The sequence below is a fragment of the Hyperolius riggenbachi genome, chromosome 1, assembly GCF_040937935.1.
Source record: "Hyperolius riggenbachi isolate aHypRig1 chromosome 1, aHypRig1.pri, whole genome shotgun sequence".
Taxonomy (NCBI): domain Eukaryota; kingdom Metazoa; phylum Chordata; class Amphibia; order Anura; family Hyperoliidae; genus Hyperolius; species Hyperolius riggenbachi.
In genome coordinates this window covers 479,087,165-479,100,735 of record NC_090646.1, presented here as the reverse complement: position 1 = coordinate 479,100,735, position 13,571 = coordinate 479,087,165, and the positions used below count along the sequence as shown (strand labels likewise).

General features: G+C 42.6%; 1 protein-coding gene across 1 annotated transcript; it reads right to left on the bottom strand.

Moving 5' to 3' along the window:
• Nucleotides 1-946: 946 nt before the first annotated feature.
• Nucleotides 947-13,324, bottom strand: LOC137554796 (leukotriene B4 receptor 1-like). The gene is made up of 2 exons (XM_068271525.1): nucleotides 13,260-13,324; nucleotides 947-4,171 (listed from the first exon to the last, which is right to left on the bottom strand). The coding sequence occupies exons 1-2, from the start codon at nucleotides 13,272-13,274 to the stop codon at nucleotides 3,071-3,073; spliced, it is 1,116 nt and encodes a 371-aa protein (XP_068127626.1). The 5' UTR covers nucleotides 13,275-13,324; the 3' UTR covers nucleotides 947-3,070.
• Between the last annotated feature and the right edge of the window lie 247 nt (nucleotides 13,325-13,571).

The window sequence follows — 13,571 nt, the reverse complement described above, 5'->3', positions numbered from 1 at the left end:
ATATGGGTCCTCATCATTACTGTCCTGGCAATGGCTGCAGGGATTGTCACCTGATAGCTGTGATGCTGCTTCCTCTGCATGGATGGATGTTACAAATAGATTTTTCTCTGAAAACTTTTATAATACTTCTCTAATTATTATTTTTTAAAAAGTGGTATTTACCATAAATACATTGATAAACATACACGTTTTTAAAATAATTTTATTGAAAATTAAGAGTCATTCTACATCTATTTTCTTTCCTTCTATTTTTAATCTACTTTGTTCTGTTTTTTTTTTTTCCAGTGATTGTTCTACCCTGATTGCAGAATGCTTCCCTACTCTTCTTTCAAGTCACTCATAGAATGCAAATTGTACAGGAACCCCGGTACCACCTTATTGGAATTTCCAGCTGGGGCTTCTCATTGGTCCATGGGTCTTATTAACCACTTCAGCCTTCAGTCGTTTTCACTTCATGCATCCGAGCAATTAACACCGCCTATTTATTAGCCCATAACTTTATCACTACTTATCACAATGAACCAATCTATATCTTGTTTTTTCCACCACCAATTAGGCTTTCTTTTGGTGGTACATTTTGCTAAGAGCCACTTTACTATAAATGCATTTTACAGGAAGAATAAGAAAAAAACTGAAAAAATTCATTATTTCTCAGTTTTCGGCCATTATAGTTTTAAAATAATACATGCCTCCATAATTAAAACCCACGTATTGTATTTGCCTAATAGTCCCGGGTATTACACCGTTTAAATGATGTCCCTATCACAATGTATGGTGACAATATAATCACTATTTACAAGCTTATAATAAGAAAAGAATAGAAATATTTAATCTTTACATTGATATTTAAAAAGTTTAGACCCTTTGGTAAATATTTACATGTGTTTTTTTTTTATTGTAATGTTTTTTTTTTTTGTTTTTTTTATTAAACATTTTATTTGGGTATTTTTGGGAGGGTGAGATGTAAATAGTAATTTTTTATGTAAATATGTGATTATTTTTTATTTTTTTTACATGTAGATGTAGTTTTACTTTTACCTTGAGTTTGTTTACATGACATCACTCTAAGCGTAACATGTACGCTTAGAGGGACGTAGGGGGACGTAAGAGGCAGAAAAAGCAAGGCTTCCGAGAGAAGCAGTCGCTTTTTCTGCTGGGGAGAGGAATCAATCATTGGGCAACATGTCCCAATTGATTGATTCCTGGGCTAACGATCTGCGGCCGGGAGCACACATGGCCTTCTGGACGTAGCTTTTACGTCCAGGAGGCTTAAATGGTTAATTAGTGGGAATCCTTGGTAGCCTTATTTGAGTTTGCCGCCTACCAGCCTTTTGTTCCATAATATGTACCTGGTAAAAAACTCAAATATGCCCTACTGGAGCTTATTTGAAATTGCAGCTGGGGATTATTTGAATAAGCCAGTGAACATTTCTCTGGTTTATAAAAATGCATAGTTTTTTTCGGGGGGGAAATGGCATTCAGGGAACTCTTCAAAAAGTAAATAGATAGGAGAAGACTTTCTGAGGACCCCAGATTTCAAACCTTTTTGGGAATAGATAAAGAGAGGTAAGGCACTCATTGCCACAAGAAGTATCCCAGATTTCATAAACACCACTTCTTCCTTTTGACATAAGCTGGTGGGTAAGAGCTTCTTGTGTGTAATACTAGAACAAGATTGCTTTCAAGAAACTGGAAGATTTCTTCCTCACCCCTGCCATGTGCACCTTAATTTTAAAAGCCATGAAAGATATAATTGGTCAGTGGCTGAATTCAATGCTTGTGGACTCTGCCATCCTGACTACCCAACCTGCATGGGATGTAAGGGCTTAATTAAGTTTGGGCAGGGGTAATGGTGTCAAGATTTTTCAATAAAGCGGACATAGGCAGAGTAAGGACCAGTTATTTGGCCTCACACTCACTTCCAACTGATGTCTCCCATCGGGGATCAGGACCTGAACTCCTTAGGTAACATCGCTGGGCTGCACACACACGTGTCAGCTGTGTAGCTGACAACTCGCTGTGCTACTATACGGGAGGGGACAATGAGTGGTGCATACATGACATCACACAGTGGGCGGGTGGGCAAGCTGCACGAACAATGGGATTAGCAAGGGATCGGCATCACTGCGGGTGAAAAGATCTGCTTGTTTGCTCACAGGTTGGGGGTCGCCGGCTACCATACACATGCCTAATTATCAGCTGAAGCGGTCATTGTCAACCACCTCAGCTGAATTAAGTCAGCCGTGTGTACAGACCTTAAGGAAGGGGACTGTGAATGGGCAAACTAGCTGAGTACACAAAAACTGTTTTGTTTTGTTTTTGAGGTGGAGGGAGGGGAACTCATATCTTCCATTTTAACTGCTTTCAGTTGCTTTTATTGCTGTCTGTTTCCCAGGCTGTTGTGAGCATGTATTTGAGTGCAGAGGGTTAATAACTGTTTGGATCACCATATTAAGCCAAGTGATTGCAATTCACAACGTTCTGTCTCAGTAAATTAAATCCCTATTATGCTAACAGGAGCTGACATTGTATCTATTCCACTAGCAAATGAGGCTTTATTTTGACTCTGCAGATCATCAATCAAATATTCTATTTAGAATATTGTGTTGCATCCATTGCCATGATTTCCTCTTTAGGAGATCATAATTGGTTCTGTACATAGCCAACCTAGGTAAACTGTTCTTGTTTTTGGAGCAGCAAATGCTGCTGCCCATACGTTTGCATTTAGGTCAGGTTTAAAAGCTTTAAATAAGTAAAATATATTCTAAACAGTCTAAAATATTTGTAATTTATAGTATACACATTGATATTTCTAAAGAGTTTTTAAAACAATTTTACAATTTTATAATTCACAAAATCTCAGCATCTCTGTATGACTGAGATTTCTCAGCTCGCAGTTTCACAGTTTTTAATCTGCTAGAGTTCAATGTGATATTTCTTTTTTTTTTTTTTTATTTGATGTGAGTCTCCACATTCTTCCTTTGGTGTACACTTGATAGCAATGTCTGCAATGTATACCACTTAGAAGAAGTGAAGAAGTACTTGATATCCTTCCATCTTATCAGTGAAATCAGTCTGACTGATTAGTGGAAAACTTAGTCTGCTCTGCGCGGTTGCATTTTTCCAACTCAACGGATTCTGTATGACTTCTTTGACGGAAAACTTGAGAGATTTTACGGAAGCTGGAAGTTTCAGAAGCAGTTCCTTCAAAGAGCTTGGCCATGAATCCCACCCCAGCAGTCCTGATGAAATTGCCACCAGCAAACACATAGAGAATAGGGTTGGCACTGCTACTGAGAAATGCAAGAGCTGTGGCATTAGGCCTAGCAGTTCTAGCTGCTGCTTTTAGCGTGACTGATTGCAGATGCTCCCCTGAGACTTGTATTAAGTTCACTAACTGATATGGAAGCCAGAAAAGTGCAAATGTCACTATAATCATGATGACCAGCCGACTTGTCTTCTGCTTGCTCTGGAACTTTGCCGAACGAAGCCTCAGTCCAATGTAGATGTAGCAGAATAGAATAATTGTGAATGGAATGATAAAACCTGTCAAAGTCTCAAACAGGTACTGAAAAATGATATGTTGGGAAGTGGAAGTCTCATTTCTTGGACCATGAAAGGGTATACATTGGGGACGGCCATAAAAAATTATAACATCCCGGTAAAATAGCATTGGAATGGCCATCAGAGATGCAAGAATCCATATTGCCGAAACTGTTGCTCTTACAGCTCGTTTTGTTCTTATCTTTTGAGATGTAAAAGGCATTGCCACAGCCAAGAAGCGGTCCATGCTCATAAAGGTGATTAAAAAGATGCTGGCATACATACTCAGACAGCTGACATAGTGACACGACTTGCAAATGACAAACCCAAACACCCATTTTCCAGTGGATAAGAGATGGAGGAAAAATGGTGCTGTGAGGATCACCATAATATCTGCCACAGCTAAGTGCAGAATCAGTAGGCAGGTTACTGTGCGCTTTTTCATGCGTGTCAATACAGTCCAGATGACAAAGGCATTGCCAGGAAAGCCAATTATGAAAGCAATCGACAGGATGGCAATGCCAAGATTGGGAGAAGATCCAGAAGATGCGGGTGGTGTCCGACTACCACTGGTGTTTGTGAAAGAAGAATTGAATGCACTTATAGCCACCAAAGGGCTAATTGTATTCTGTAGAACAAAATAAGCATAAGAATACTTGTACAGAATGTTCAAAAATTATTTTATGAGCTACAACAAAGTTATTATGATAAAGACATATCTAGCATTTACAATAAGGTGCAGAGCAGGTAAAATACATATTTAATCAAATAGCTTAAATGACCAAGTTAAAGAGGAACTCCAGCCTAAACAAACATACTGTCATTAAGTTACATTAGTTATGTTAATTAAAATAGATAGGTAATATAATCTCTTACCCACACTGTTTTAAAAGAACAGGCAAATGTTTGATTTCATGATGGCAGCCATCTTTTTGGTTGAAAGGAGGTGACAGCGAGCATGAGAGACAGTTCCAACTGTCCTGTGTCCTGAACACCTCTCCCAGTTGCTAGGCAACGTGAATAACAACATAGGAAATCCCATCATGCTCTGCACAGCATCAGGGAAAAAAGCCCGGGTTTTTTCTTTGATGGGTGGAGCTTAGCTAAAAATGCAGCTAAAAATGATGCTTTGGTAAGAACAAAAGAACAAAATTCTGATGCTGTGAAACTGTTAAAGAAACACCAAGCCTTTTCAGTGCTGCTGAGTAGATTTTTAGTCCAGAGGTTCACTTTAAATTCAAAGAACATGCAGTAATAGTGACATGTCTTTAATGCAGTGATAGACACTAAGTTGCCATAAAGTTAGTGACGAATACAGCAGGGCTGTATTGTGAATTGAAAGTGAACCCAAGGTGAGATGGAGGCTGCCATATTTATTTCTTTTTAAACAATACCAGTTGCCTGGCAGCCCTGATGATTAATGTGGCTGCAGTGTTTCCTGAATTACACCAAAAAAAAGTATGCAGCTAATCTTGTCAGTTCTGACAATATATAATTGTCAGAAACATCCGACCTGCATATGCTTGTTCAGGGTCTATGGCTGAAAGAATTAGAGCAGGGGTGTCCATTGGATAGATCGCAATCTACCGGTAGAAGGACTTCATAGACTTCATAGTAGATCCCGACCGCACTATATTTTCCATTCTGTATATACAAGTGTGCTCCTAAAATTGTACATAGGTAGATCATTTTGACTTGCTAATTTTTAAAAGTAACTCACAAGCCAAAAACGTGTGGACACCTTTGTATTAGAGGCAGAGTATCAGCAGGACAACCAGGCAACTGGTTTTGCTTTAAAAGAAATAAATGTGGCAGCCCCCTGGGGAGTAGCAATGGGGGTTGCAGAGGTTGCGACTGCATCAGGGCCCTTGGGCCAGAGGGGCCCTCGAAAGGCCCTCCCTCAACTGCAGTATTAGCTCTCTATTGGCCCTGTGATCATAATAATCACTTCTTTAGATACTTTGAATAGTAGTTATTAACAAACCACGCTACCACCATATCCCTCTCACCTCGGGTTAACTTTTAATTCACTTTTTCTTCTGAGAGAATAATTTTTCTTCAGTTTAAAATAAGTTTTCAGCATTCTGCAACTAAAAAAGTACCAACAATTGTTCTGACGATTTTCTTGCTTGCCCCAAAAAAGAATTTTATTGATTAGGTGTGAAAATATCACCTAGGAGAAAACTTTGGAGAAACGTGCATTGAAGGCCCATATGCAGTTAAGTTTTTCTCACGAGTTTTCTATTAAGAGATAATTTTCATATTCTGTTTAAAATAACTTTTAACCACTTCACAACTGAGGGGTTTTACCCCTGAAACACCAGCGCGATTTTTACCTTTCAGTGCTGCTGCCATTCTTTTTTTTTCTGTAATATGATTGGTTATTGGGGACTGGGGTCCCCATAACCAATCATTGGACTGCAGAGCCGGGGTGTGTGTGCGCGCGCGCGATTGCGCGCTGCACGTTTGTTTATTTTACATTGTTATGAATGAAGACTGCTTCTGTTTGAAGCAGTTTTCATTCTATCCGCAATCGGCGAGTCTAATTGGATTTAGGAACGCTTGTTCCTAACGTCCAATTAGTCACCTGCTGTGCAGGCTAACTGGAGTGTGCGCGCAAGTTCCCCGCCCACTCCCAGCCAGTAAACAACAAGTGCGCCTTTCTCCGTCCCTAGGGGTGAAGCGGTGCGCAGAGGGACGGAGAAATTTAGCACTGGGGGGGTTAAGTGGTTAAAGTGAATGTAAAGTGCAAAAAAACGAACAAAACAGATACCTATGGAGAAAGAAGGCTCTGGGTCCTATAGAGCCTTCCCGTTCCTCTCACGGTCCCCACATTCCAACACTGTTACCCCTGTTAGTGAAATATTCGACCAATCGGTCGAAGACTGCTCTCTTCCTCCGTGGGAGGCTTTGGAAATCTTCAGGGGACTCCGTAATGTGCCTGCGTGAGGCTCTCTCGCCCGCTCACACATGCGCAGTATGGAGCCATCCATCTTCGGGACTTCTGAAGCCTCCCACGTTGGGGGATTCAAACGGGGATGACATTGCTAGAACAAGGGACCGTGAGAGAGGAGCGGGAAGGCTCTATAAGACCCAGAGTCTTCCCTCTGCATAGGTATCTTTTTTTTATTTGCACTTGATATTGGCTTTAATATTTTACAATGAAAAAAGTACACAAAAATGTTAAAAAAAAGTACCATCAAAATTATTTTGAGTATTTTTTTTGCTTGCTGGTGGTTTATGAAAAGGTGAGAAAATGTCACTTAGAAGAAAACTCTGAAGAAACAGTGAATTGCATATTTTTACTTTTCTGTAGCACTGGGGTAATCTTTACATAGGATGCAGTAACAACTTTCTTCTCATATTTTCTCACAATGGCCCATTTGCAAATCACTTTTTCACCAGAGATTTCTCCTAGGTCATAATTTTACAACTTGTAAATAAAATGCCTTTTAAACCACCAGCAAGCAAATAAATACTCAAAATTATTTTGACTACTTTTTCACCTACTTTTTGGTACTTTTTCCATTGCAAAGTGCTAAAAAGTTATTTTGAATCAAAGATGAAAAATGATCTCCTAGGAGAAAACTCAGGAGAAAAACTGAATTGCACATGGCCCCATACTTTTTCTTTTCTTGGCCCTTATTCAATTAACTTTTTCTCTTAAGTTTTTTCTTTGGTGATGCTTTATTTTCTCAACAAAATGCATTTTAAGCCACCAGCAAGCAAGAAAATAATTTTGACAGTACTTTTCCACCTACTTTTTGTACTTTTTTATTTCCAGAGTGCTAAAAAAGTTATTTTAAACAGAAGATGAATCATTTCTCCTAGAAGAAAACTTAAAGTGAGTGTCCGAGGTAATAACAACAAAAAAGATCCACTTACTCGGGGCTTCCTCCAGCCCATGGCAGCCGTCTTGTGCCCTCACCGCAGCTCCGGAGGCTACCGGTCTTCTCCGCTGCAGAACCCGACCTCGCCAGGTCGGGTTCCGGGTCGGTTTCTTCTGCGCTCCACTGCGTGGGTCACGTGGTCTGGCCGACGTCATCAGGATGATACTGCGCAGGCACAGAAATACCTTGCCTGCGCAGTACCGTCCTGATGACGTCGGCCGGACCACGTGACCCGCCCGGTGGAGCGCAGAAGACACCGACCCGGAACCCGACCTGACGAGGTCGGGTTCTGCAGCGGAGAAGACCGGGAGCCTCTGGAGCTGCGGTGAGGGCACAGGACGGCTGCCACGGGCTTGAGGAAGCCCCAGGTAAGTGGATCCTTTTTTTTATTACCTAGTTTCCTTTAAGAGAGAAAGTAAATTAAATAAGGGCCCCTATGCATAAACTACATTTTTAGCAACTAGCACACAAAAAGGTAATACAAATTTGATAAGAAAAGTAATATTAAACTTATTCAATTTGGGACATTGTGATTGTTGACAGACCCAAGCACTAATTTACCAAGATAAGTACACAGGCTGGAACAAAAAGGGAAGCAGCGAGATTCAGGGACAGCTACAGTAGTACAGATATTTCAGCTGTTGCAAGAAACAGTGGCCCATATGCAATTAACATTTTCCTCTGAGTTTAATCCTAGGTGATATTTTCACACTCTTTTCAACAAAATCCCTCTTAAACCACCAGCAAGGAAAAAAAATACCCCACATATTTTTGATAGTACTGTTTCATCTACTTTGTGGTACTTTTTCAATTGTAAAGTGCTGATAAGTTGTTTGAAAGAGAACCTGAAAAAGTATCTCGTAGTAGAAAAAACAGGAGAAAAAGTTAATTGTAGATGACCCTGTACATCGTATTGGTTGCCCTGGGTATCTGTCAGACTGCGCTGAGCAGAAGGGAGGAAATATTTTCTCAGACCTTTCTATCTTCCCACTAATTGGTCCTATAAGGTTTGGGGATGCATTGGGTGTGGTGCAGTGCGCCTGATGGGAGGTGGGTCTCTCTCACTTATCACTGTCACGTATTACCGTACTCCTTTTCTGTCAGTTGGCTCAGATACACATTCTGTACTGCACATTCCCGGGTCCCACCTCACAAGAAAGGCTGATTCTTTTTTTTTTTAAGTGATACATCACAGAACTGACTGCAAGTACTGGTGATGTCACAAGGTCACGTGGGCTAAATTCTAGGTTCTCAACGTGTGCTACGCGTACCCCAGGGGGTACTTCTAATGATTCCAGGGGGTACTCGGGCTAAAAAATGTTAGCGTTTTAATGATAAAATGATACATGATAAAATGATAAAGCTTATTTAAAACACCCAATTAGTATTTTAGCTAATTAAAAGCCATAGTAAATTCTTGGAAATTGTTTAGAAACCAATTATCATGCACTACGATTAAATATATATTTGTCAAGGGGTACTTGTGATAATGTTTACTAGTAGGGGGTACTTGGTAAGTACAGGGATTTAAAAGGGGTACATACCAATAAAAATGTTGGGAAACACTGGGCTAAATGACTTTTAGAAGTGATGGGAATCCTACGGAGCTGGCAGCGCACATGCTGAAACCAGCACAGGAGATTTGGGTGCGGCGCAGCCAGCGCCACCATAGGCTGTAATAGGAACTACGGCTATAGCAGTGCACACAGAGTAACTTCAGCGCCATCAGAAGACGGAGCTGAAGTTACTTTTAAAACATAATAATTCGTCTTCCAGCAATTGCTGAAAGCCAAATTATTTCATTCCCCACTATAGACGGCGACCTGGAGGGGGAATAGTATTTAATACGGCCGGGACTTGTGCGGCAGCAGGATCAGCCATATACCGGCTGTATCCTGCGCCCAAGTCTCCAGCGCTGTTATCTCTCGTACGCAGCTGGCAGTGTCAGCATTTACTTTTCATCATCTTTATTCTTCTTTTGTTTCTCATCTATGCTTCTTCTTTCTTAATGGCAGAATATCATGCCCCACCAACCTTATCTATCGCCTGCTGAAACTTTACTGGAAACCTCACTACACTGCATTGTCGCATGTAATATTTTTTTCAAATAAGGACGTGGGCTACCTCCAGATATGGAGCTGCAGGGGTCTGAGGTCTCTCTGATCATGGCTACAATGCCACCCAGTAAGAATGCAATGCATTGAGATAATAAGCTAGATAGCATAAGCTTATGATCTACTGTACGTCTTGAGGCGCGGGATATTCTCTTAAGGCTCTGAGCCCACTAACGCAGTTGTGTCCACTTTTTAACAAAGCATCAATGTTATAGATCCTGAAAAGCGGACAGAAGTGGATTAGTGTCATACATGTATTAGTGTCATACATGTAAAAAAGGCGTATTAGTATTAGTATTAGTGTCATACATGTAAAAAAGGCGTATGCATGTATGTAGATGTCACATTCAGGGCTGGATTTGTATTCTTTACTGCCCAAGGCCACTGTCACCAGCCGCCCCCCTTCAGTATAGGTAGCCAGATAACCCCTCCATCTTTCCCTCTAGTATAGATAACCTGATGACCCTTCCCCCTCAAGTATAGGTAGCCAGATGACTCCCTTAATCCCTCCCTTTCCCACTCCCACCTTTCAGTATAAGTAGCCAGCTTGCCTTCACACTTCAGTAGCCATCAGTGTCACCTCTCCGCTCAACTCCTGCACAGAAGTTTCCTCTTCCCCTCCATCTCCGTAAGCCGATGCTGTACACCTGTCCCTCCAACCAGCATCTCTCACTTGTGACTTGCCGGCATGTTACCAGCGAGTCAGACATGAAGAGGAAGCTTCTACGTTGGAGATGAGCGGAGATGTGAGCAACTGGCAACTGTTATTCTACATCTTCCGCTTGTAACTCTGCAATGCTGCCCAAGTTCATAGCCGCCGCCCACAATGCCAACGTGCAGAGAGAGCAGGGTGGCCTCTGCACAGGCAGCTGGCAGCAGAGTACCATGATCAGGCACTCGCCTTATCTCCCTGCACTGCAGCATTTGCAAGCTTGCAAATGCTATAACAGTTTAGCCTGCTGCTTTGGTGCCCTTGCTCCTGTGGTGCCCTAGGTCATGGCCACCTAGGGCTCCTGTGGTGCCCAAGGTGGCCTTGGCCTAAATCCGGCCCTGGTCACATTGCAGTTGCTATTTTAAGTTTTATTTGTACAAAAATTGCATAAAGAAACCCCTCACATGGGATGAGGGAGGTCACCAGTGCAAAGAGGACCTCTCTGCACTGGCGACTTCCCTCATAACATGTGAGTGTTTTTAATGCTATTTAGCACTTTCTAAGGCTGCATGAGGTGTGCCAAAGAGATTTTCAACCTAGCAGGTCAAATAGCTTCCATCAGAAACAATAGGATGGAGAGAGGACCAGAAAGGCTTTATGGTATCCAGGGCCTTCCATTTACATAGCTGATTAACATACTAATTAACAGGAAGTAGTGCGCGTATCAGCAGCTATACAGACAGAGGAGACCAGCGGCAAGTGAGCGGTGATTGGAAAGGCAGGGAGGTGAGTCCCTCTTACTAGGCGAGGTGAGTCCCTCTTTCCTGCGCTTACTCTGCAGCGGAGGGCAGCCCGAGGAGAGGAAGGGAGGGAGAAGTTGGGCCCGCAGCTGATTGAGTCCCAGTTAGGCTGCGGCTCCCCCCTCCATTATGGGGGGGGGGGAGGGGCACCTACCTATCTAACACATGCTGGGGGCTCCTATCTGTCTAACCTATACTGCGGGCAGCTACCTATCTAACCTATACTGGGGGCTCCTACCTATCTATCCTATACTGGGGGCATCTACCTATCTAACATAAACTGGGGGCTCTTATCTATCTAGCCTATACTGCGGGCACCTACCTATCTAACCTGTACTGGGGGCACCTACCTATCTATCCTATACTGGGGGATCCTATCTATCTAACCTATACTGCGGGCACCTACCTATCTAACTTAACTTATACTGGGGGCTCCTATCCATCTAACCTATACTGCGGGCACCTACCTATCTAACCTATACAGGGGGCACCTACCTATCTAACCTATACTGGGGGTAGCTATACTTGGCTACCTTTATTGGAGGCACCCATCTAGCTAACCTATACTGGAGGCACCTACCTATCTAACCAATATCGGGTGCACCTGCCTATCTAACCTATACTGGGGGCAACTCTACTGGCTACCTATACTGAAGGCACCTACTTGGCTAACCTATACTGGGGGCAATTATACTGTCTATTTATACTGGGGGCACCTATGCCTGGCTACCTATACTGGGGGGGTCCTACAGCTGGCTAGCTACAGGACCGCCATCAGAAATTTGGGGGCCCCTCACACATCATCAGGCCTGGGCCCCCCCTCCCTGGGTCCACCCACTGGTTGCTGTGCCTGCCCACTAGCCACCCCACCCTCGTGTTTGTGTGCGAAGTGCGCTGCGGCAAAAATGTGCATGGCTCCGACACTGAAGAAAGCGGCATGCACAGCGTGATGTGGCAAAAAGTGGGCGTGACCATGGCATGTTGTGGGTGGAGCCAAATACTAGCAAAATACAGGTAGTCCCCAGTTAACAAATGAAATAGGGACTTGTAGGTCTGTTCTTATCCTTTATCTGTTCTCTTTTGTCCCCCTCTTTTCTTCCTGTGTCTCTTTTTTGCCCCTCTGTCTCACCTCAGTTTGTGCCTCTTTTGTGTCCCTCTGTGTGACCTCATGTTCTCGTCTCATCTCTCTTCTCCCTGTGCCTCTTCTGTCCGCCTCTGTTCCCCCTGTGCCTCGTTTATCCCCCTGTGTTACTTCTTGTCCCCTTCTGTCTCAACTCGTCCCCCTGCCCTAGCCAGGTATAGGTGCCTCCAGTATAGGTATCCAGGCATAGGTGCCCCCAGTATAGGTGGCCAGGTATAGGTTCCCCCAGTATATGTAGCCAGCTGTAGGTGGTACCCCAGTATAGGTAGCCTAGTGTACTTTTACACCCTCGCCCTGAGTGAAATTTAGCCTAGAAACGGCCCTGTCTCTGTGTACCTGTGTGAGTCATACCATGCATTATACCTTGGTTTTCTTTTACATCATAAAGGCAATAACAATGGTATTTTCATGTGAAACAATCAATGTGAACAATCGATGTTTACCTTCCAATTATTTTCATTTGTCATTTCATTCATTTCATTCATTCCAATTATTTTCATTTGTCATTTCATTCATTTCATTTCATTATTTTCATTTGTCATTTCATTTGATTGCATCGAAAGATCGCGTGTGGTGAAAAAATTGTACTGTTAATGGGCACCTTAAAGCTAATGGGAGTCTTTAAAAAAAAAAAAAAAGAAAGCAGATACTTACCTAAGGAGGGGTCCTAATGAGCCTTCCCTCTCTTCTCCCAATGCCCTTGGTGCTGTGCTGGCTTCGGAAGTCTTCGGGAGCCGAGTCTTCCCGAATACAGGCTGCTCCATACTGCGCACATGCAAGCTCCATCTCTTCAGCGCTTGCGCATGCGCAGTATGGAGCTGCCCGTCTTTAGCAGCATCGGACTCCTGAAGACTTCTGAAGCATCCCTTCAGCAGCAGAGAGAGCAGTATTTGACTAATTTAGTCAAATACTGCTACTGGGGAGCCAGCGGTGGAACGGGCACCGGCAGAGGAGAGGGAAAGCTCTGTAGTAACCAGAGCCTTCCCTCTTCCTAGATAAGTATCTGGCTTTTTAAAAAAAAAATAAGGTTCCCATTGACTTTAAGACAAATTGCAAACCTGTTACATGAAATAGACAGGAACATAAGCATTTTCCAGTCTCATGCACTGTGTTACTTACCGCCTGTGTCATCATGCCGAGGTCCTTCAATAAAGTTGGCGATATCCTAAAAAAAAGTAAGGAATATAATCAGTCCATTGGAAGGATATTGTACAGCAGCCTTGAAGAAATGTTTCAGAAGAGAGAAGATGCAGGATGTTACAAGGAGAACCTTCAGAGGGTTGCAGGTTTCCTGCTGTCACAACACCCGTACTTCTGTTTTACAACTTCTTGCGAAACTGGCACATAACACCCGTGAATTCTGTTATCTGCATCTCAAAAAATAAATTTACTGAAGAGCTACATTTGTGGTAAAATAACTTTTAATGAAGG